This window comes from Gallinula chloropus (genome assembly GCF_964237585.1).
Source record: "Gallinula chloropus genome assembly, chromosome: 5".
Lineage (NCBI taxonomy): Eukaryota > Metazoa > Chordata > Aves > Gruiformes > Rallidae > Gallinula > Gallinula chloropus.
The window spans coordinates 65,456,326-65,477,504 of NC_140090.1; the positions used below are offsets into that span (position 1 = coordinate 65,456,326).

Consider the following 21,179-nt stretch of genomic DNA (forward strand, 5'->3'; position numbering starts at 1 on the left):
AGAATAAACGAGGGGTTAGTATCTTCTGTTTTTATATCACTAAAAATAGATTTCACTAGACATCTAATAGATTGCAAACTTTTTCTCAGCTAATATAGGAGTTTTATGTGCTTTTTCCCTTTGGAATGTTATTCAATATTGACTATAGTATTCAATGGACAGCAACTGCACTCGGAGATCAGTTGCTTTCTTTTTTTTAAAGCAGAAAGATTTTATCAAAAAGAATGCCAAAAGCAATTTTATCTAAAATAAAAATAAATCTATAGTTAGTTGTAGCATTGGCAGGCAATATTTTGTATAGGGAATAATAGATATTCAATACTATTTAATTGTTTATTTAAAACAGCTTAATGAGCTAGGGAAAGGCAGGAAAACACTGAAAAATGCAAACTAGAATCATAAAAATACTCTGATTATATTCCTTTCATTGACTGTCAACAGCCTCTGAATAAAATGCTACGTGTGATTGTCTTTTTCGAAAATGGTGGGGACAGAGCTTTTCTGAGAACTGCCCTCCCACGAGCAGGAAGGGGCTAATAACTCTCTAAAACAGCAGTGGGTACTGGTATATGCAGACACATTTACATGATGGCTGATTTTTCAGCGTAGAATACATCTATTTGAATGTGTATGTGAGAGGCTGCCTATTGGGAGTGCGAAAAAACATTCCAAGACTTTTTGAGCTTCCTAATCAAGAAGGACTTTGCCAGGCTCTGTCATTGCTACATACCGCTGAGCAGGTACTTAAGAGAACTGTTTTCTGTCTGTGTATTTTTCTTTCTTTATAGCCTCTTTTAACAACAAGGTAGCAAGTCTATCTTTTTGGTTCAGTCCCCTAATTAATTCTGCTAGTGGTAACTAGAGTAAGAAATTTCTTGTCAAACACTCCTTTCTTGACCATTCATGTGCATAGATTGTAAAGAGAGAAAAAGAAACCAAGTAACCATAACTTTGTGACCTTGAACTTCATTAAAAGAAAGAGTTTAGCATCTTTTATTGCATAGAAGGAAAAGATCTTTGAAGCTGTGAAAGAATAAAAAGAGTAAGAACTTGGGAGAACATCCAAATAAACCCTTCACCAGAGGAAACTGATTCCTATCATCCCACTTGAAAAATGTATTTCCCCATTTGCTTTGCAGTACTATGTATTCAGTGTTCTTCCATATACAAACCAGGACAAATCCATGCTGCTTGTGACCTCAGATGGGTAGTTCCTTTTTCTGAATCAGTTTTCTTTCTAAATGGGATCTATAGCATGCATGCATCTGGCCTTTTTTTTAAAAAAAAAAAAAAGTGATTAAATACAGCACAATCTGTCAAGCTAATAAGCATATATTGCCGCAAGGGTCCCAGACATAGGTACAGACTGGGAGAAAAGCTCCTTGAGAGTAGCCTTGCTGAGAAGGACCTGGGGGTTCTGGTGGATGAGGGACTTAACAAGAGCCAGCAGTGTGCTCCTGCAGTTTGCAAGGCCAATGGTATCCTGGGCTCCATCAGAAGAGGGGTGGCCAGCAGGTGATTGTCCCTCTCTACTCTGCCCTTGTGAGGCCCCATCTGGAGTACTGTGTCCAGATCTGGTGCCTGCAATACAAGAAAGATGTGGGACTGTTGGAGAGGGTTCAGAGGAGGACATGAAGATGATGTTTTCCTTATAGCTCTCTTTAAAGCACTTTCAGTAGCTAATTGTTGGATTGAACTGCAATGATCTTTTTACCACTGTATTTAATATCATAGAATCATAGAATGACATGGGTTGGAAGGGATCCTGAGGATCATAGAGCTCCACCCCCCCTGTCACAGGCAGGGACACCAACCTCCGGGTCTGAATCTACACAAGGTTGCCCAGGGCCCCATCTAACCTGGCCTTGAACACCTCCAGGGATGGGGCATCCACCACCTCTCTGGGCAGCCTGTTCCAGCACCTCACCACTCTCCCTGTAAAAAACTTCCCCCCAATATCTATTTTAAACCTTCCCTCCTTTAGCTTTAGTCCATTCCCCCTTGTCCTGCCATTATCTGCTCTTTTAAAAAGTTCAATCCCCTCCTGCTTATAAGCTCCCTTCAGGTACTGGAAGGCTGCAATGAGGTCTCCCCACAGCCTTCTCTTCTCCAGGCTGAGACATTTTAATGTTAAACATTATAACATTTATAATCTGAATGACACAAAGTATCAGATGTTCTGTTTCTCTAGAACTGACCAAACAATGAAATGTGATATGCATATAATCATGGTAATGCTACATTTAATTTTGAGAAATTGTTCTAATGATCTAAATTATTATAGCTCAGGTAAAACCTTTTTGTTGTTTAAATCAGGCCACATTCCTTCAGTGCAGGGCAGAAGATGCTGTTCGCAATTCTGCAGATGTAATAAAGAGACAACTTCACCCAACTGACTTTCATGTCAGTTAGTGGGCTTGGAACTGACTCCACATGGAGATACTGTGCGTGTAGTACTTGGGATGTGAAAGTCTTGCTGGTTTTAACTTGTCTTCATCTCCCAATATAAACCACATTAGTGTGAAGTTTGTATTAGTGGAAAACCAAAGCAAAATCTAGAATTATTTTTCATTAAACTATATAATGATGCACTTAATTACAAATTAAATCTGAGCCTAAACATGATCTGTGATCCTTTAAACACTGAGAGCAGGAAAAAGCTGTTTAATCTGATTCCTGCCTACTATCTACTGCAGTCAATGTCCTAGTAAGCCATGTGTTGCCTCTTGATATCTGTATCACAGAGTGTTAATCATCCTTATTCCAAAACCATCTCTGAACAGACACTCAGACTACAGCTCAGTGAAGTGCTAATTGCAGGCAGATGCACAGTGACAACCACTTCTTCGCTATTTTGTAATGCCTCGTGGGTTAAAGAAAAAATGGGACTAAGTTGGAAAACAGGAGGGATATGCAGCAGCTGATGTAGTGGGACATATGGCCCTTTCAAGGCTGGGATCTGAAAGACTGGCCGACGAGTAAGAAATGGGATCTCCGGCAGGACGGCTGGGCACAGTGCAGTGCAGGAGCTTTGCAAGCTGTTAAGGGTTTGTATTTAGCCAGCCCTGTGACACTTGAATGGTGCACAAAATCTTCCTGAACAGCCAGGTGTGGGATGCATTCTAGATAAATATTTTGTACAGTGAAAGTATCTTCTGGAAATGGCATAATCTTAAAAATGTCTTTAGAAAGCTCACTTCAGAATTAAGTCTTGATAGTTTTGGAGATGTTGAGCAAGGTTTCAGTAAGAACTCAGATTTCCATCTGGTAATCAGCTGCAAGTCTTCATAAATTCTTAGGTTATTCCCAAATATTTTCTCAGCATTTGTTCTCTCCCAAATCAGTGTTCTACAGTGGGAAACAAGCCAACCTGCCTTTTTTCCACCACCATGTTCTCTGCATTTGATCTCTGGGAGAGAGGGAGACTCCAGGGCTGCATAAATGATATGGATACTTAAAAAAATGTACTGGCAATTTCCGTCTAGTTTTGAGTGCAGTGTCAAATAAACTAAGCCATGGATAGCTGAAGGGAAATAAAAGAGTTTATTTTTTGTTGCATATGTCATACATGTGAAAAATGAGGAAAAATCAAGTTTATTCCCTGAATTACTAAACATGTGGCTGCAAGTTCAAAAAGAACTTGCAGTATTGTCACAGACTACTGTTTAGTTGTGACTGAAACACATGTGGTCTACTGACCTGCTGGATTACTTATATTTGAGCACAATTCTAACAATTATCATGCTATTTTATATTGATTTATTAGATCCGCATAGAATATGAACAGTCTACCTAACAAAGTTAAACTTTAAAATCTTTTGTAACAGATCAGATTCCTTTCTCACATTTGCCTCTAAAATGCAATTTTTATGATACCTGGAAAATTTCAAGTGGTTGGAAAATTATGCTGATTTTTTTTTTATGAACTGTCTTTTCACCCCAGTATAAAGAAACCGTTCTTGAATTACCATACAAAGTAACCTTTCAAAGGGGTATACTGAATAATTTAAACTTTTATTAACCTTTAACTTTTTTCTACACCACTCCCCAGGATGTTTTTGAGATAATGGCTGAAAGTTATGAGTTCAAAGAAAATGAAATATTCTGCTTGGAATTTCTGAGAGCAGCTTCTGTGCTGAAATTTCTTCCATTTCCAGTAACCAAAATGAAGGATATACAAGGGTTGCCCTGCATGGGAGACCAAGTCAGAGATGTCATTGAGGTAATGTACCTCTGAATTATCTGCCAATTGATTCTTTTACAGGTCATATAGTACAGCATCGATATCTGTGTGTATTTACACAACCTGCTGTATTTCCTGAAATAGGATTATATTATCCCTGTTTACTAAGAATAGAATACTTTCTGGAAACCTTTTGTAATAACAAAAGGTTCTGTCATGGAACACCCATTCTTAGGACAAGGGTGTTGTATGAATAAACACAAATGAATAAGTAACATAGTATCATCTTTGCATGTAATTTTTAAAGACTGACTCTGATTTAGATGTGACAGGTTAACTATTAATAGTCTTGTTCAGGTGATGTCTGCCCCTGGAAACTTCACCTCACTCACCTGAATGCTTTATTAGAAATACTATTTTTGCAAAACTGGTAAATATTTTAGTACTTCAGTGTTAAATCCTATGTTGCTATGAGTTATAGCAGAGCCTTTTATCTAGGTAATGGATGAACTTTATATTCTTACTGGACCTCTCAGGATTACCTGCATTTTTCTTTAATTCTTAGCCTTTTCAGGACCCCACATTTCAGGTGCTGTTATTCCAGCAGGCAGCTGATCAGGGGTCTCAGCTGTCTGGAGGGGTCATTGCTGAGTGTTGTGATTCACTCTGGTGTCTTGTTTGCTTGACTCCACCAGGTAAGAAAGTAGCCTCTGAAGTGCTCTTTGTACATACTATCTAGGGACTAGAATTCAATTATGATTCCACAGAAAACAGGATGATTTTTTTGGGTGTTATTGGTGGGGTTCTTTTTGTTTGATACCAGAAAGACTGAAGGAACTGTACACTCAAGAGAAAATATATTTGTTCTTATAATACTCTTACGAGAATTAAATTCATCCAAATAATGATATCTAATTTTCAGGACAACTAATAACATGATAAATAACTGCTTATTGGCCATGAATTTATGATTAAATAAGTACTGTGAAATATATTCCACAGTCCCAGTTTCTACTTCATCCTTGAGAAAATTTATGAGTAAATAAGAACTGTGAAATTTATTCTGTGGCTTCAGTTTCTCCTTGATCCTTCAGTAATTTTCTGTCTCAAAAACTATTGCAGATTTTGATCCTAATGGAATAAAACCATATGATTGCTAAGGAAGCTTTTTGTGTTTTTACACAAAACACTTACTTATCCTGATTATTTTATTTAAAAGACATATTTTTCTTTAGGAGATTATTGAAGAAGGAGAGAGTTCTAGAGCTAAAGAAGTGTTAAATGATGAACGATACAAATCATTTAAGGTACATATTAAATAGCGTTGCTGCTGTTTTAAATTTGCATATGTTTTCCTCTGTTTTGTAGACCTTAGACATGACCATCAATTTTACTATAAAGGAACATCCAATATCAAGTATAAAGAAACAAAAGTCTCGAATAAAGAGGGAGAGAGAAAAACTGTGATAAGGAGTAATGATGAAATTAGTTACCTTTCTAATTAATGTGATACATACACAGTTGCTCTTAATCTTGAGTTTAACAATCTCTTTTCCCTGAAAACTGGTTTTATGTGTACTCTTTGCTGCAAGCTTAACCTAATGTTTGGTTTACTTTTTCCTCATTATCATTGTAACACTTCTTCATCTTATTCTGGCATTAAGAAAATACCAGGTGAAGATGACTCAGATCTATTTTAATTCTCTTTTGCGTCAGGCAGAAGGAAGAGGACTGGAGTTATTTCTTTGTTAAGCAGATTGTAAGGTTCAGAGTCATGGTCATGCTTCTTATTCTCCACTGGAAAATATATACTGGAAAAACACATTTTCAAATTAATCTGCAGTTTTAATCTCCCAAAGTATTCTGGTTTTGCCTTCAGAAAAATTTAAAAAGGAGAGTAAAAGGAATGAGACCGGCTAAATCTCTCCTGCATTGCTCAGTTTTGCTTCAACTATTGAAAGGCTCTTCCATTCTCTCTGACCCATAATACTAGTATGAAGGGATGTTCAGTGGTGCTACAGTAGATGCCATTTGTAGCAATACTCAGACATATGTGTGTGTGTATATATATATATATATATATCAGCATTCAAGAGTGAGACTTGCCTATTAATGGTAACTAAGATTGAGGGTTAACCATTAAATCTTATGTTTCAGGATTTAAGAAAATTTCTTGGAGATAAGAATAAAATCTTATCAGGGAAAGATTACCTTAAATATGCTTTATGCTTTGTATCACATACCAGATTACAATTTATGTGGCTCTCTTGTTAGTTGAGCACAGTCTCAACATTTAGGTGAAATCGGCTCTGGCCAGTTTTTCCCAACAATTTTTTGTGTATTTCTAAGAAAGCCAAGAATCCTATAGGATTAGTGAGTTCCAAAATTTTAATGTTTCGCATGGTTCAGGTAACTGCTTCATCATGATTTAAATGATCACTGTTGTTTCCAGGACCACAGTTGTTAAACAACTGAGATAAACAATACAGTCTATGTTTTAGATGTAGGACACATGATTGACATGGCCAGTTTACCTCCTTATGGAAGTAGGTCCTGCAGAGAACAAGTTTGTGTAATTCACTTTCACCAGCTGAAAAAGACCAATGCTTGCATACATGATTGAAGAAAAGGGCTGTCTGCTACTCACACTGCGCTCTTGGCAGTGTCCCTAAATTGACATCTATAAATACACTGAATAATAATGAATCTTAGTATGGAAAGAACAATATAGGTTGGTTTGTTGGTTGTTGGGGGTTTTTCCTAAAAAATTGGACAGTGGCATTGAATCAATTTTCTTTAGTTCTCTCCCAAAATCTTAGTCAAGTCTCTTGGAACCATTCTAAAGCCAGTAATACAGCCTTTTGAAAATCTTCTAGCTCTAGCAAAAGCATTAAAAGATAACAATCTAAGTATTAAAAACCGTATTCTTTCATAAACATCTATGATTCAGACAAAGAATAGGTAATTTAATCCATTATTTTAAAAATGTAGGATAATTTCTATTTAATGTTATTCAAGATTTTCATTCTTCTGTTTTCTTTATCTTAATTATTTCCAAGGAGTTAATCTCATTAGAAAAACACAAAATAAAGCTAGCATGGTTGGAATTCAGAGGTGGTAGATTCAATGAAAAACAGCAGTTATTCGTGTCTTTCACAGCTACTCATTGAATTCTATAAAAGTACAAAGAAACTATTGAGAGCTTCAGTATTGACAAACTGAACATAAAGAATGTGCTTTTGGGCAAGCATGAAAGTTTTCCCTCTTGCTTTCATATCACTGTTCATCTGAGTTATTGATCTGCTGAATAGTGCTTACAACTGTGACATTTTTGCTTTACATCCTTTCTTAGGGGATAAGATAGTGTACAAAATTACTTTGGAATAAATGGAATATAACCATACAAAGACTTCAGACACTGTTAGATTTGGGTTTATGTGGAGTGGGTTTTTTTGGTGGGCTGTGGCATGTGTCCCCCCTCTCCCCCCCCCCCCCCCCCCCCCCCCAGCAAAATAGTGAAATCTTAACTTGAAATAAGATATGAAGAATTGAAGAATTCTATGACAGTTTATAATATGCAAGCAAACAAAAATTGCCAGTTGTACTTTAAATTCAATCACATTCTGGAAAAGAATTTTTTGGGATGACCTCCAAACATATGTATTTTATAGACTGCAGTATAAGAATAGACTAGTTGTCTTTCCTTACCATCTGTTTCCATGCACCATTGAGACCCATTGCCCTTGATGTAGAATTTCAACAGCCACAGTTCTCCCACTGACACCACCTCTCAGGAGTGTTGCATCCCCATCATTATGTGTACAGCTAAGAGCTGGTAGTCCATGTAATATGAAATCATAATTAGGAGGATAGTCTTGACACATCTCTTACTCTTTGAAGTTAGTGTGGGGGAATCCTGCTACTTACCATTATTTGTTTTCATTTCTTAACTGTGAAGTAAAACCAAAGACTACTATCCTTAGTTCAGACCTTAATTGACAGCATATATTTAGCTAAATCTCGGAAAGGTGTTGGGGATAAAACTGTGCTTTTTTTAGATTTCACTTTAATGAGAACTGCCATGTATAAAAACAATTTTATGTTCAACATAACTATGCAAAGAAAGGAAGCCAAATTTGTATGTTTGTATTATACTATTATTTATCTTCAGTGTAGGATAAACTCTGCCCAGTATTTTCCCTGTGAAACCTTGCTGTTACCTATTGTTACCATTCCTTTAGAAAACAACACTGAAATGTGTGTTCTACTGACCTTAGCAATTTACTTCTGTCTTTGGAGTGGGAGTGAAGACATCTGAGAAATGGTACAGAATGGGTTTGCGAACTCTAGAAGAGGTAAAAGCTGACAAGACCCTGAAGCTGTCAAAAATGCAGAAAGCAGGTAAGGTGAAACCCTCAAAACTTCTATGTCAGTGCTCTAATAACTTGATAGAAGAATTGGAGGAGGCAGCAATGTTCATTCATACATCTGTTTTCTTGCTGCAGTGTCATGAATAACGTTGGTTCTCCATAGATTTTTTGGGGTTTGTGTGTGTTGTTTCTCTAAATAAAGGAAATTGTTTAGACAAAGGAATCTGTTAAATTAAAAAAGATTATGTAACATAATGTTAAAATAATATATTTATTTCTGTGTTCAACTCATGAGCTTTTCACCTGAGAATCCCTTGGATCAGTTTTCTCACATTTGTGATCCTTTGTCTATTTTTCTTTTACAAATCTTATCCATGTGAGAAGCAAGCTGCAGGACCACGCCAGGCTGTTTTGATGCAAGCTCTGTAATCAGACAAAAATATATATGGGATATTTCACATACCTCAGAGCTCTGTACTTGGGTAGAACACCATCATTCTGGGAAGAGCACCTTTTAAAACAGTATGTCCAGAAATGCCATTGATTGGAGTTGGTAGGGAAGTCAATGTGGTTTATAAATATTCAGGTTCTCAGTGAGTGGACCAATTATCCTGATAGCTATGTTGTTCTGAATTGTAACTACTGTTACAATTGATAACAAATTATAATGACCAAAAAATACCCAAACCCAACAAAAGCCTGAAAGGGAAGGAAGAGGCTTCCTCTTGCCTATGATCCCCCACACCCAAGGCAGGAGACTGACTTCAGGAATGGTGGGGAGGAGGGAAAAGACTCCCGAAGCAGCTGGATGAAAATTCCTTGACACAACATGTCGTGAAACAAGCCTATAGTTTCAGGTTCAAGATGGATGATTTTTTACTTCATGTTGGGGTTCTTTTGCCCATGGTACATGTTGTGTAGTATAACTTCTTGGTGAGACATCTCTATTTCATACAGACCTCGCATAGCACTATGTAGATTTTGATAATTTTAGAGAGTGATCAGTGTTCTTTTGCCTTTGATTTCCAGGGTTGCTCTACTATGACGACCTTGTTAGTTGTGTGTCTAAGGCGGAAGCAGATGCAGTAAGCTTGATTGTCAAGAATACAGTGTCTACATTTCTACCAGATGCTTTAGTTACCATAACCGGTGGTTTCAGAAGGTGAGTGTAAACAAATCAAGTCATTTGGCTGTTTTATTCAGGTACACAAAAAATGATGTTTGTGTTTTGGAAGAAACACAAGTGGGAAGGTATCAGAGTTTGTTTTCAATGGTGTGAGTTTTAAAATTTTTTTTTATGTTACTCTAGATGGTTGGTTTGTCAGAAAAAAATGTACCACAAAATTGCTTGCTGAAAAAATTATGATCACGTACTGTACTTCAGTGTATTTTGTTTCTCTTTTAGTGGATCTGAATTCCCAAGGCTAAGACTATTATAAGACCATGCTTGAAAGAAAGATACAGTAACTTTAAGGCAGTCTTGTGCTTGATTTTTTTTTTTTTTGTGATGCTTTATTTCGTTTGGGTGGTGTTTTGGGTGGTTTGTTTGTTGTAGTTTTTTGAGGTTTTTTTTTTAAGAGAACTTGGTCATGTGAGATTGAAACCTGCAAAGGCAGAGTTTGTAGTGTTAGAAGGATACAGTGTGATAAACACTAAATATGAAGCATTGAACTGAATGTCTAACCTCCGTACAGATAGGGTGGTCTCAAAGTTTCTTTCCTGGGGATTTTCTTCCTAAACCTTTTGATCTTGATCTGCAAAACCAAATGCCAAAGTGTAGCTCGGGACATATACAACTCATTCTTTTAGCACTTACTTGAGAGCTAAAGCCACCTAGCAAAGTATTGATACTGGGACTAGTCTTCAGGAGTATTGGGTTCCTTGCTCTGTACTCAGTACCCTATTATATCACTACTTGTATAACATGCCATACTCGTAAACAAAAAACCCTTTAGTTTATTGCTGTTTATATAAAAATATTGTCAAAGTTTCACAAAGTAGCAAATTAAAGACATTTTTCAAGAATACCTTTTCTCCTAGAACTCAAAATATGCAATTTTATCACTCTTATGCTACTAAAATTGGTATAAAAATAAAGGATAGAAGAATGTTACTAATTAATGCTAATCAATACATCCCTTGTGTGATTTATAATTGTGAGCCTAGATAGGCCTGTATCCACTACAGTAGTAAATTAAGACCTTGTATGATTTCTGATTGCTATACAAGTTCACAGCGATTGTGGAGAATGCACTTTATCACCTTTGTGCCATCTCCTATTTATAATTATTCCTTGTATGTCCTATATTAATTGTAATGATGGTAGCAGTCACTAGCTATGTAATTTCTATAAAAGTATGATGAATAAGAAACATTAGGTTCAAGTATGAACCCTGACCAGAGGTACGAGAACAAGATAAAATTTTTTATTCAAAACGTTGAGTCTCATTATTCTGTGAGTCCTTGTTAGAGAGGCACATGCTGTCAATCTGCTCACACTGATGCAAATCAGGGACATTGTGTTAGTAACTTAACTAGTAACTATGTCCAACTGATTAATACATGTCTAGATGGGTTGGAGACTTGTGGGGCAGAGCTGTTGTACTAAAAATTCCCAGTTTCTTCTGCTGTGATGGATTTGTGAGCTTTGTTGGCAGCAAATCTCACATCCAAGTAAAGCCTGATGTTTTGCTTGTTTCAGGGGGATATGATAGTTAGCCATTCGCTCTTTTTTTTTTTTTAATCTCTAAATGGGGGTGTCAAACAAGAAGATAAATTATTTATGTAATGATTGAAACCTATATATTAAATCCATGGCCTCATATATATAGAAAATATGTTAAAAAAGTAAGTTTCACAATGTCAGTCTTGACAGATATTTTACCAGCCCATGAAAACCAAATGCTACAGTGTAAGATTTGTAGAAAACTTGATTAAATAGATTGAAGTACCTTTATTAGGCATCTGTATTTTAATTACTGAACTGCAATAGAGTTGACTACACTTGCTCTTTTTTGCCTGTCTCTTAGTGGCAATATTCATCAGCATGAAGTGTAAGCACTCCAGCTCACAGTTTTCAATTAACAAATTATTAGTTTTTTCATTCATCTTTATATAAATATTTATAAAAGAAATAGGCAAATTTTATTAATCAAACAACTTGACTTGATTCCCCCATATTACACCTTGTATGCTACTAACATAAGAGAAAACATAGCTCATGTTGCTCCAAATAATATATTAATTCCCCAGGAGACCCAGATTTGTCTTGGTTCATATATTTGTTTCATAATTTTATGTAGCTTAATCAAAATACCAGAAATGCAAGTTTTTAGAGGGAGGCATGAAAATTGGAAAAGCTGATGCAATCTTATTGACAACATTCCAAGACCTGTTTCTCTGGCCAGTTGCATACTATACGCTTCCTTTAACAGTGTTTTTGCTCTAACATTCTGTAGTTTCATCTTAGCTCTTAAATTACCTCTTTTACCTCTTCTTAAGGGTCCTATTACTGGAGACTTCAGTATCTCCTACTTCCTTGATAATTTTATTTAAAATTCTTTAATTTTCCTGTCTGTCTTCAGAAAACAATAGATCATAAATCATCTTTAATCAGAAGTATTTTCCATATGGTTTTGGTTGGAGGTGGCAATAACACTATATTTGGTTGAGGGCCTCTTTTTTCAGCTATGTGAGTCCATAAAGTAATATAAAGACTTAGAATCATAGAATATCCTGAGTTGCAAGTGATCCATAATGATCATCAAGTCCGACTCCTGGCTCCACACAGAGCCAGACAAGTTGGAGTATGTGACTGAGTGCATGGTCCACATGCTTCTTGAACTCAGTCAAGCTCGATGCTGTGACCACTTCCCTGGGGAAAGGACTTTAACTGAAATAAAGGGTCATGATGGCAGTCTTTCAGTATTTCCCTAATTTGAAATCATTCAGGAGCAGAAATGAATGAATTAATGAAGTCTAGGTGAGTTTGTTTATCCTTTGCTACTCCCCACTTAACCGTGTACTTGTAAAATATATTCCTTGAGTTTTACTTGGTATAGTTGCATGTGGAAGGTTGGGAGAGTTTTTTTCTTTATATCTTTTTCTGACACTTATCTGGGTCATTTTGAAACAGAAATTACAACACCGAAATGCATGGAAATACAGAAGTTAAACAATTGTAGTTATGAAATAAATAAATCACAGCCACACAGTGTGGAAAGCACTTTTTTGTCTGTATAGTGAGTCCTGCCTATCGGCTCAAGTATAGAGAAGGAATTATTGAAGATGCTGATAATGCAATATAAAGGATACCATGGACAATGTTATCAGAAAGACTGAATTTACCGTGCAGTCTATTTGAATCAGGAATTGGCATGGCATTATTCTCAGTGCTCAGCTTCTCTTATTTTGAATTGCTGAGATTTAAGGCTGCTTTCTCCTTAAGGTTAATGAGACAAATTTGAGATGGGGAATAAGCCACTAAGGGTGAAGTTTCTCTTGAGTTAGAGAGAGGCCCTGGAGTGGAGAGAAAAGAAACTTTATTTTAGTGTGTGAAATCCCTGATTAGTACTCTTTGTCCCAACTATTAAACTGGTTTAGTTTAATGTATGTTATCACTTCTAAATGAGAGTTAAACTGAGGATGTGATAATTTCTTTTTCTGGTTATTAAAAACATAATTTTATTCTATGAAGATAATTAGGTTTTTTTAGCAGTAACAACATTATCACATCTTGTATATATTACTGCGTGTTACAGAAAAATTGATATCTACTAGCAATGTGTTAATGCTATTGTTAATAATATTTGCATTGTTGCTGGATCGTTAGCAATGACAAGCAGACAGCATGACACTAGGTGTCATGGCAAGGAAGCGGGAGTTTCTCCTTTTCTCCTGTAGCTCCATGAGACATCCTGGGTTTCTGCTAACTTGATTTAGCTGCTGACATTTGGTTTTCCCACAAGAGGTGATCTAGATTGAAGGCTTCCTAAGAACAAAAATGCTTGGAAAAAGCATTGTATAGAATTTGTAGTTTATGGCTTTAATCTCTGTACTGGTTATTAATATTTCAATACAGACACTCACAGAAATCAAATTTGACTGGAGAAGTTCAGAAAAGGATCTGGAATGATAATTAAATGCAACAACAAGAATAAATCATCATGTTCGTTTGCTGCATTTCCACTATAGCGTTGTGTTGGCCTTTCTATCGTCTTTGTCCATATAATTCAGAAGTTATTTACAAATTAGTGTTTGGTTTCCTTGTGTTCTAAGTAGCATGAATAGTTGTTGTTAGCTTTGTAGCAGCAGGATTGTATTGCTATGATACGAGTACATAGTGCCTATTGATGATATAATAAATTATTTTTTAGAAATTACCTAGTCATCCAATTGGTATTACAACTTCAGTTCTGACTTTCTCAAATGAGATTTAAAAGCTAATACTTTTGTTAGCTTCTCCCACCTTTGCCTTAAGGTAGTGGACTAAGGAGACACTTTTTTTTGGTGTGAATTTTTGTATCACAGTTCTTAAGAAGGTGTCCAAGTATCTTGGGCACTGTATCAAGCAGAATAACTAGTCTCTACCATGTATTATTTGTCTTGGTGGGAGGCAAATCTCTCCATCTTGCGTCAGTTTTAAGGGAAGTTTTGTTTCAGACTCCTATTGAATTTTGCTCAAGCAAAATTCACAAAATACACAAGCCTAATTGTAGACCACTATCTCCTTGCTTGAATTTTGTATTATCTTTTAGAAATTGGGATTTGAGGCTCCATGACATTCAAAGATAGAGATTACTAATAGAATATATGTGAAGAGACCATAGGACAGTGTCAGTGTGTTTGTCAGGCAGCACTGGCATGGTTTTGCATGTTACAGTACAGCAGTTTCTTTCCTGTGTGCAGTGACATTTGCTGCAAGGCAGAGGAATGCATAAAGGAATGGCATGGCACAGAACTCAAGTCTTTCCTGTTGTGTATAAAGAAAATAATTTGATGATATCTTTCCTTTCTATCTCAGAAATAAAGTAAAATGAAATAGCTGAGGCAAAAAAACCACTTCCAGAGATTATTTTACAGATTCACACACTGATGAATAACTAATGTTATTGTGGCACTTTCATTTCACAAATGAGACTTCTATAAGGCATCTGGAATCACAGTTATCAGACTGTATTGACACATGCTCATAAATGAGAGAATGTGAGATAGAATGCTTGAAGATTATTTTATCTCCTAAGCTTTTGGTATATACTCAAGTCTTTGTACTTTAACTGAGGTACTCAGGTGGCCTCTGACAGAATTTCTTGATAAATCCTGATAAAAAGCTCTAGTTGTCCTTTTCATTATTGGATACTCCTAATAAAGGTGTTCTTTAGCAGGCTGTAGAGGTCCTACAATGAGGCTAGAACACCTGATGTCACTCCAAATCTTTGTTATATACTATGAAATGAATGTATTTGAAGTTCCATTACATGAATTGTTTTCATTCTGCTCAGATCTAGGATTAAAATAATACCAGAATTCAAACTAATATAATTAATTTAGCAAAGTTTTTTTCATTATGTTTTTAGACCAATTCCTAACAAAGATTCCTTATTGTATTGACACCTTGTCATTATATTGTATCTTTTGCATGTACACTATTCTTAGATATAGTCATTTCTATGCTATTCTTTTACTCGAAAACAGAAGCTATAATAAGGGAAGATATAAGCTGTTCCCAGCTGCTCAAGTCCAAATACTGTAATTTCTGCTCACTTTCTCCCACTGCTGTTATAAAAAGTAATTTTTTTTTAATCTACTGTTATTTCATTTTGTCAGGGAGAAATCTGCTATAAAGGAGCTGTGAGGCAAGCTGCTCACTGAACATTTGAGCTGATATGGTAGTTTGCACACTCTCTAATTTAAGCAGATCTTAGAAGAATCTAGTAATTCTTCCAGCAACAGACTGAAGAGGCTGTTCAAATATTATTCATGAGCACAGCTTTGCCTCTGATTAAACTATAGTCTGTTTTGGATGAGGCTCTTAACCCAAAGACATTCTAATCTGATCTGGTTAGTCTTAAAGCTTAGTAAAACAGCTTCACCTTACCAGGCTGTCTAAGTGTTTGACCTTGAGGAGTTGGGATGCTCTGAATAAAAATATTCTGTGGCAGGAAGTTAGAGGCACTATAACTGGGGAAGAACAGAGATTATCACTGGTTTCTACTTCTAATTTTCCGCAACCCATTAAAAAATAAGTTGAGAAAGGAGAAAATAATTTTTATCCAAATTAACGGCTAGCCAAGTCCATTTAGAAGATAATCTATTGGAGTAATTCACACACTTCCTTTGTCATTAGAGCTTTGATTATTTTTCCACTCATTTCATCTATTATTAGCTATGATGAATCATGAAGTAGAAGCTGATGAATAAGTTATCTGGAAGTCATGGGCAAAAAGAACGTTGTAAGAATCTAGAAGAGTCAAATACTTGGCACATGTATTCCTTCAAAGCCTTTCAAAAAACTTGATTCAAGACTTTTTACGTGTCCACTCTACTCAAACCTTTTCCACTTGCACAAGTTTATCAGCTCATTAGAAGGGTGCTGTTTAGTTATATACCTGTCTTCTCTCTAAAGCTACTTCAACTGCTGTGTCCAGAGTGGAGGTAGCAATGCCATTGATTTCTGTGAAGCCGGAAGTTTTACACTCTATAGGTAGAGCTAGAAACTCACCAGATTAGCTTTATACTTTCCATGATAACCCAGACCTCCTGAAACACTTTTGGAAAATGCTAACCACTGTTAAAGTTGTTACATATCACAGAATCACAAGGTTGGAAGAGACCTTTGAAGATCATCAAGTCCAACCATTCCCATTCTATGCTAAACCATATCCCTAAGTACCTCATCAACCCTTTTTTTGAACACATCCAGGGAAGGTGACTCAACCACCTCCCTGGGCAGCCTGTTCCAGGCCCTGACAACTCTTTCAGTAAAAAATCTTTTTCTAATATCCAATCTAAACCTGCCCTGGCACAGCTTCATGCCATTTCCCCTTGTTCTATCTCCTGTCACCTGGCTGAAGAGACGATTGCCCACCTCTCTACAACCTCCCTTCAGGTAGTTGTAGGTGGTGATAAGGTCTCCCCTCAGCCTCCTTTTCTCCAGGCTAAACATCCCCAGCTCCCTCAGCCGTTCCTCATGGGATTTGCCCTCCAGCCCCTTCACCAGCCTGGTTGCCCTTCTCTGGGCTCATTCAAGGACCTCAACGTCCTTCTTCTGGTGAGGAACTCAGAACTGGACACAGTATTTGAGGGGTGACCTCACCAGTGCCAAGTACAGGGGCACAATTACCTCCCTAGACCTACTGGCCACAGTGTTTTTGATACAAGCCAAGATGCCATTGGCCTTCTTGGCTGCCCGGGCACACTGCTGACTCATATTCAGCCTGTAGTCAACCAACACCCCCAGGTCCTTCTCTTCCAGACAGCACTCCAGCCAGTCTCCCCCAAGCCTGTAGTGCTGCATGGGGTTGTTATGTCCCATGTGCAGTACTCCACACTTGGCAATCCTGTCAATGCTGATGATTATTACTAGAAGCAAGCCAGAGCAATACAAGTAACGTTTATACCACACGATATGAAATCCATGATTATAATGTTTTAGGACTATTCTAACAGAACCTTCTGTGTTAGAATGTGATTTCTTTTTAAGCAATCTGGAAAAAAATGAGAATGAAAGCCAAAACTTGGGGTAAAGTATTCCCTTGTCAGGCAGCCAATCTGAAATTGTATTTATGTACTGATACGTAATCAGATTTGTTGCCGTTTTAACTCAAGGCAAAGCTTTTATTTGAAACCAGCTAAAATCTTACTGCATCGATGACTGCTTTATGCTATTTACAATATTTTTCATTATACAGAATATAAGGAATATTAGCAGCGATTTCAAATTTCAGAGGCAAATACAAATATCACACATCTACTAGCAGGGGTAAGATAAGGTATTGTCTGAAAAATATGTTATTTCTTTACAGTTCACATACAGTTTTGTACATTTGAGTTCTAATCTGATTAATGTGTTAAAATGAAAACCAAATTATGCAATTAATATAAAAAAAGTGCAAGAATTTCTGGTAAAGATGCAACTATTTCTAGTGTAATAAGAAAACTGAAATTCAAAGGACATTTACTGGTTTTGACCACAATGTGTAAGTAGGTTGCCTTGTCCTATTAAAAAAACTTATTCCAAAAGAGCAAAAGTTATCCTAAAAGGCCAAGTTGCCAGATAAGCTTGGGCTGATAACTACGTAAATTAGTTTGGCCATTATCAGAGGCAGAAAGGTGGTGTTACAGAGTCCTGCTGATAGATGAGATAAGATGCAAAAGTTTACAAACAGAATAGTAAAATAGGAGTCAGAATGAACAAGAAAGTTTCTGTGAGCATATCATTTATGTGTGTATAGTTGTGTGTGTGGTAATATCTGTAAAGACTATATATGAAGAAACAACAGAATGACAGCTAATAATGGTATTAGAAGATATATTTTTTTTCTGATTTGTCCTTTAAGGTCACTTTGAAATATATTTGGTACACAGGGGTCAGCCAATTGACAATTATGGGTTTCTGAATTATATGGAAATATTTTTAGACTGCTTGCCACTGCATAAAACCAAAATGTTAATGGCTTCACTAAGTCAAATTAAATTTTAATGGCCATGGTTTAATTTTTCTTTTCGCCTGTTCACATCCTTTAAGTAGCATTAAATATGATTCAGTTGTCTTCTAATATCACAGCTGACCTGAATAGTCTTTTCAATTAGCCTCTTAGATGAAATGGATTTGATACATTTTAAATAAATAAAGATCTCTGTTTATTGGTTAAATGCTGATATTTACAGCTCATTTAATCCATTTATTGAGATGCAGTGTGAAAAGAACAATTTCTTTGTGCTGTGCTGGTGAATAATGTGTAGCAAGGAATAAAAAAAATTTACAACATCTTTAGTTTTTAAGTGACTGGAATTTTAGGAAGAGTAACTTAAAAAGATCTAGTTAACATTTTAAGAAAGATGCATGACTGAGAAGTGAAGATAATTATTTGCCAAGAATTTACACATTGAAAACATTTTAGGAAATGGTGAGAAAACATGAGCTAACAATGCAGATTCTCTCATAAATTTATTCTGACGTCTTTCAAATAATATAATCTTTAAATAGCAGTTGAATGTCCTATGTTTTTAAACTCTGATCATTCTATATCAATGTACTATATTTTAATTTAATATTTTAACGGATTATTGTAGTGTTTACAATGTAATATGCTGTTTACTTATACCAAAAGAAATTGTTAGCAATCTACCAGAGTTAATTCAAAAGCATCTTTGATGCTTCCATAATTCTGTCTGATGTTTGTTCTAATTTTTGGATGACAGTTTCTCAAAACTCACTGTATAGCAGAGGCAGCCTACTGTGATAAAACCTTCCCTGTGTGTGGGAGCAGGCATGGGGAAAGAGACTTCTGGGTTTACTGCTCCGCATGGGATACAATAGAGGCAATCTGGGGTGTCTGTTATGTAGAAGAGCTGGGTAGAGGATCATTTGGACTGTAGATGTGTGAGTGTCAGATTATAAACCTGCCCACAAGTATCTTGCTTTCTCATGATGTAAAGTTCTAGCTCTGAAACAAATAGCAGTCTCTCATGACGGCTGGCTCATTAGACTCACCTAAGTGGAAAGAAGCAGTGACAGGTGTCAGTACGAATAACAGTACTCCCAGCTCCAAACTCCAGCTCCTTAAGATAATGTACCATTACAATTCCAAAATGTTAAAACAGATTTTGCATTTTTTACACAATTTTCTAGACAAGTTTGCCTACGTGAATGTTTTGAAAAGTTATAATAGACTGTTATAATGCAACCATTTATAGTCCAGATATATCTATTAAATATACTTTATAACCTATATTCTACTGACCACTCCCATTTTAAAATGGTGAGCAGTAAAAATTGTTGCCATTTTTATTATGTTATGTTAACTAAAAATTATTCATTCAGCATTTTAGAACAATTAATGAATATGGTACTGATTACTGTTAGCATTATGAAAATGAAACACATAAATTACTATGTTCTGGTATGACTTCTATTGAAAATACTTCTCTGAGGTTTTTTTGGACAGGGAAATGCTCTGCCTTTCCCTGAACACAATTCTCCCAAACACACAATTCTCCCAATACACAAATATGATATTTTCAGTGACCATAAAATGCATGTTAAACATCAGTGACCATAAAATGCATATTAAACAAACTCGCTAAAGGTATTTTGCACAGGACACAGACTTTTGTGCTAATACAGTTTGAATAGCATATCATTTAATCCAAAAAAATCACATCAAGTCTGATGGTCCTAGGCTTTATTATAACATACAGGCTGGGGCAGGGGGGCAGGTTGCAGGGTGCTAAACATGTACTAAAATTGATTTATCAGTATATTTTTATAAGCTCAAAAAGTCTGCTTCCCACCTAAGGGTGAACTATTGCTCTTTGAATGTTTTGGTAATTTGAGAGTAGATTAGTGTGATATGTCATGAGGGAATAAAAGCTGTTCTGATTAAAAGGAAGCAGTCCAAATAATTGGTACCTAACATTAACATGTACAAAGATGTATTCACAGACTGAAAGAGCTTCATTTTCAAAATCTGTACAGAGAATGACAAGTAATTCTTTACAAGAAAATCTCAGGCAAGATCAATGATGATAACCTTAGAGCTGTTCTGTAGCAGAGTCGTGTTATATGTGCTGTAGCTAATTTGAAGTGCATAAAGTAGGACTCATGCAGTTTGCAGACATTCTTTTTCATGATACTGATATTAGATGTATTATAATAGGAATATGATAAAGAGAGAATATGAATATTTAATTTTTGGTAAGTTTTATCATGATCGGTGTAAGAAAGTCTAAATACAGTGAAGATTTTATTAACTCTCTGGAATTTTATTTTAATGGCTTTTCTTTAATATTAGGCTAGGGTGTTTTTTTTTTTTTAATACTGGGTGACAGTACAATTTGTACATTACTGCCTCGGAAGAAGTTTGATGAAAGAGAATGCAGACCATGTAAATATTGCAAGTCAAAGCATATCAATGTTGTTATAGAAAAGCTCTATAAACAGAAACTAAGGTAGTGAATTAAGTAGATCAGACATTTATTTAGAGTTAGTTGGAAAATATCTGTCAGTGTGTTATAAGTAGGGTTTGTTTTCTTGAAAATTTTAAATTCTTCATTGAAGAGCTGGACAGAAATGTCATTCTGTTGCTTGGTGGGGGGGTTTGATTCAAGTGATTTGTATTTCTCTAGCGAGGTGAGTTCTTTAGTCAGAATTTCTCTTTCATGATGAGTTTCAGCTATAGAATTTTCACACTATGCTGTATCTCTTCACCAGAAGGCAGGAATGGGTATGTGTATCGTGGAGGAGGTAGTCACAGGCACAGAAACCTTTGTAAAGTGTTCCAATGCCTTTTCAAGGCACATTTCACTGAAATATTTTGATTTGGGTTTTGGCCAAGAAATTGAAACAAGAACTTGGATTAAAAGATTTATTTCTCATTTATGTTTAACTGTCCTCACAGATTCTT

At 36.0% G+C, this 21,179-nt stretch overlaps 1 protein-coding gene across 1 annotated transcript in view; it reads left to right on the forward strand.

The window, feature by feature from the left end:
- Positions 1 to 21,179, forward strand: part of DNTT (DNA nucleotidylexotransferase) — a gene marked incomplete at both ends in the record, with an annotated part of 89,343 nt that overhangs the window by 15,939 nt on the left and 52,225 nt on the right. The window contains 4 exons of the mRNA XM_084265380.1: positions 4,052 to 4,222; positions 5,419 to 5,490; positions 8,461 to 8,584; positions 9,583 to 9,715. Of these exons, the coding sequence (XP_084121506.1) occupies positions 4,052 to 4,222; positions 5,419 to 5,490; positions 8,461 to 8,584; positions 9,583 to 9,715 (500 nt within the window). The remainder of the gene's footprint in view (positions 1 to 4,051; positions 4,223 to 5,418; positions 5,491 to 8,460; positions 8,585 to 9,582; positions 9,716 to 21,179) is intronic.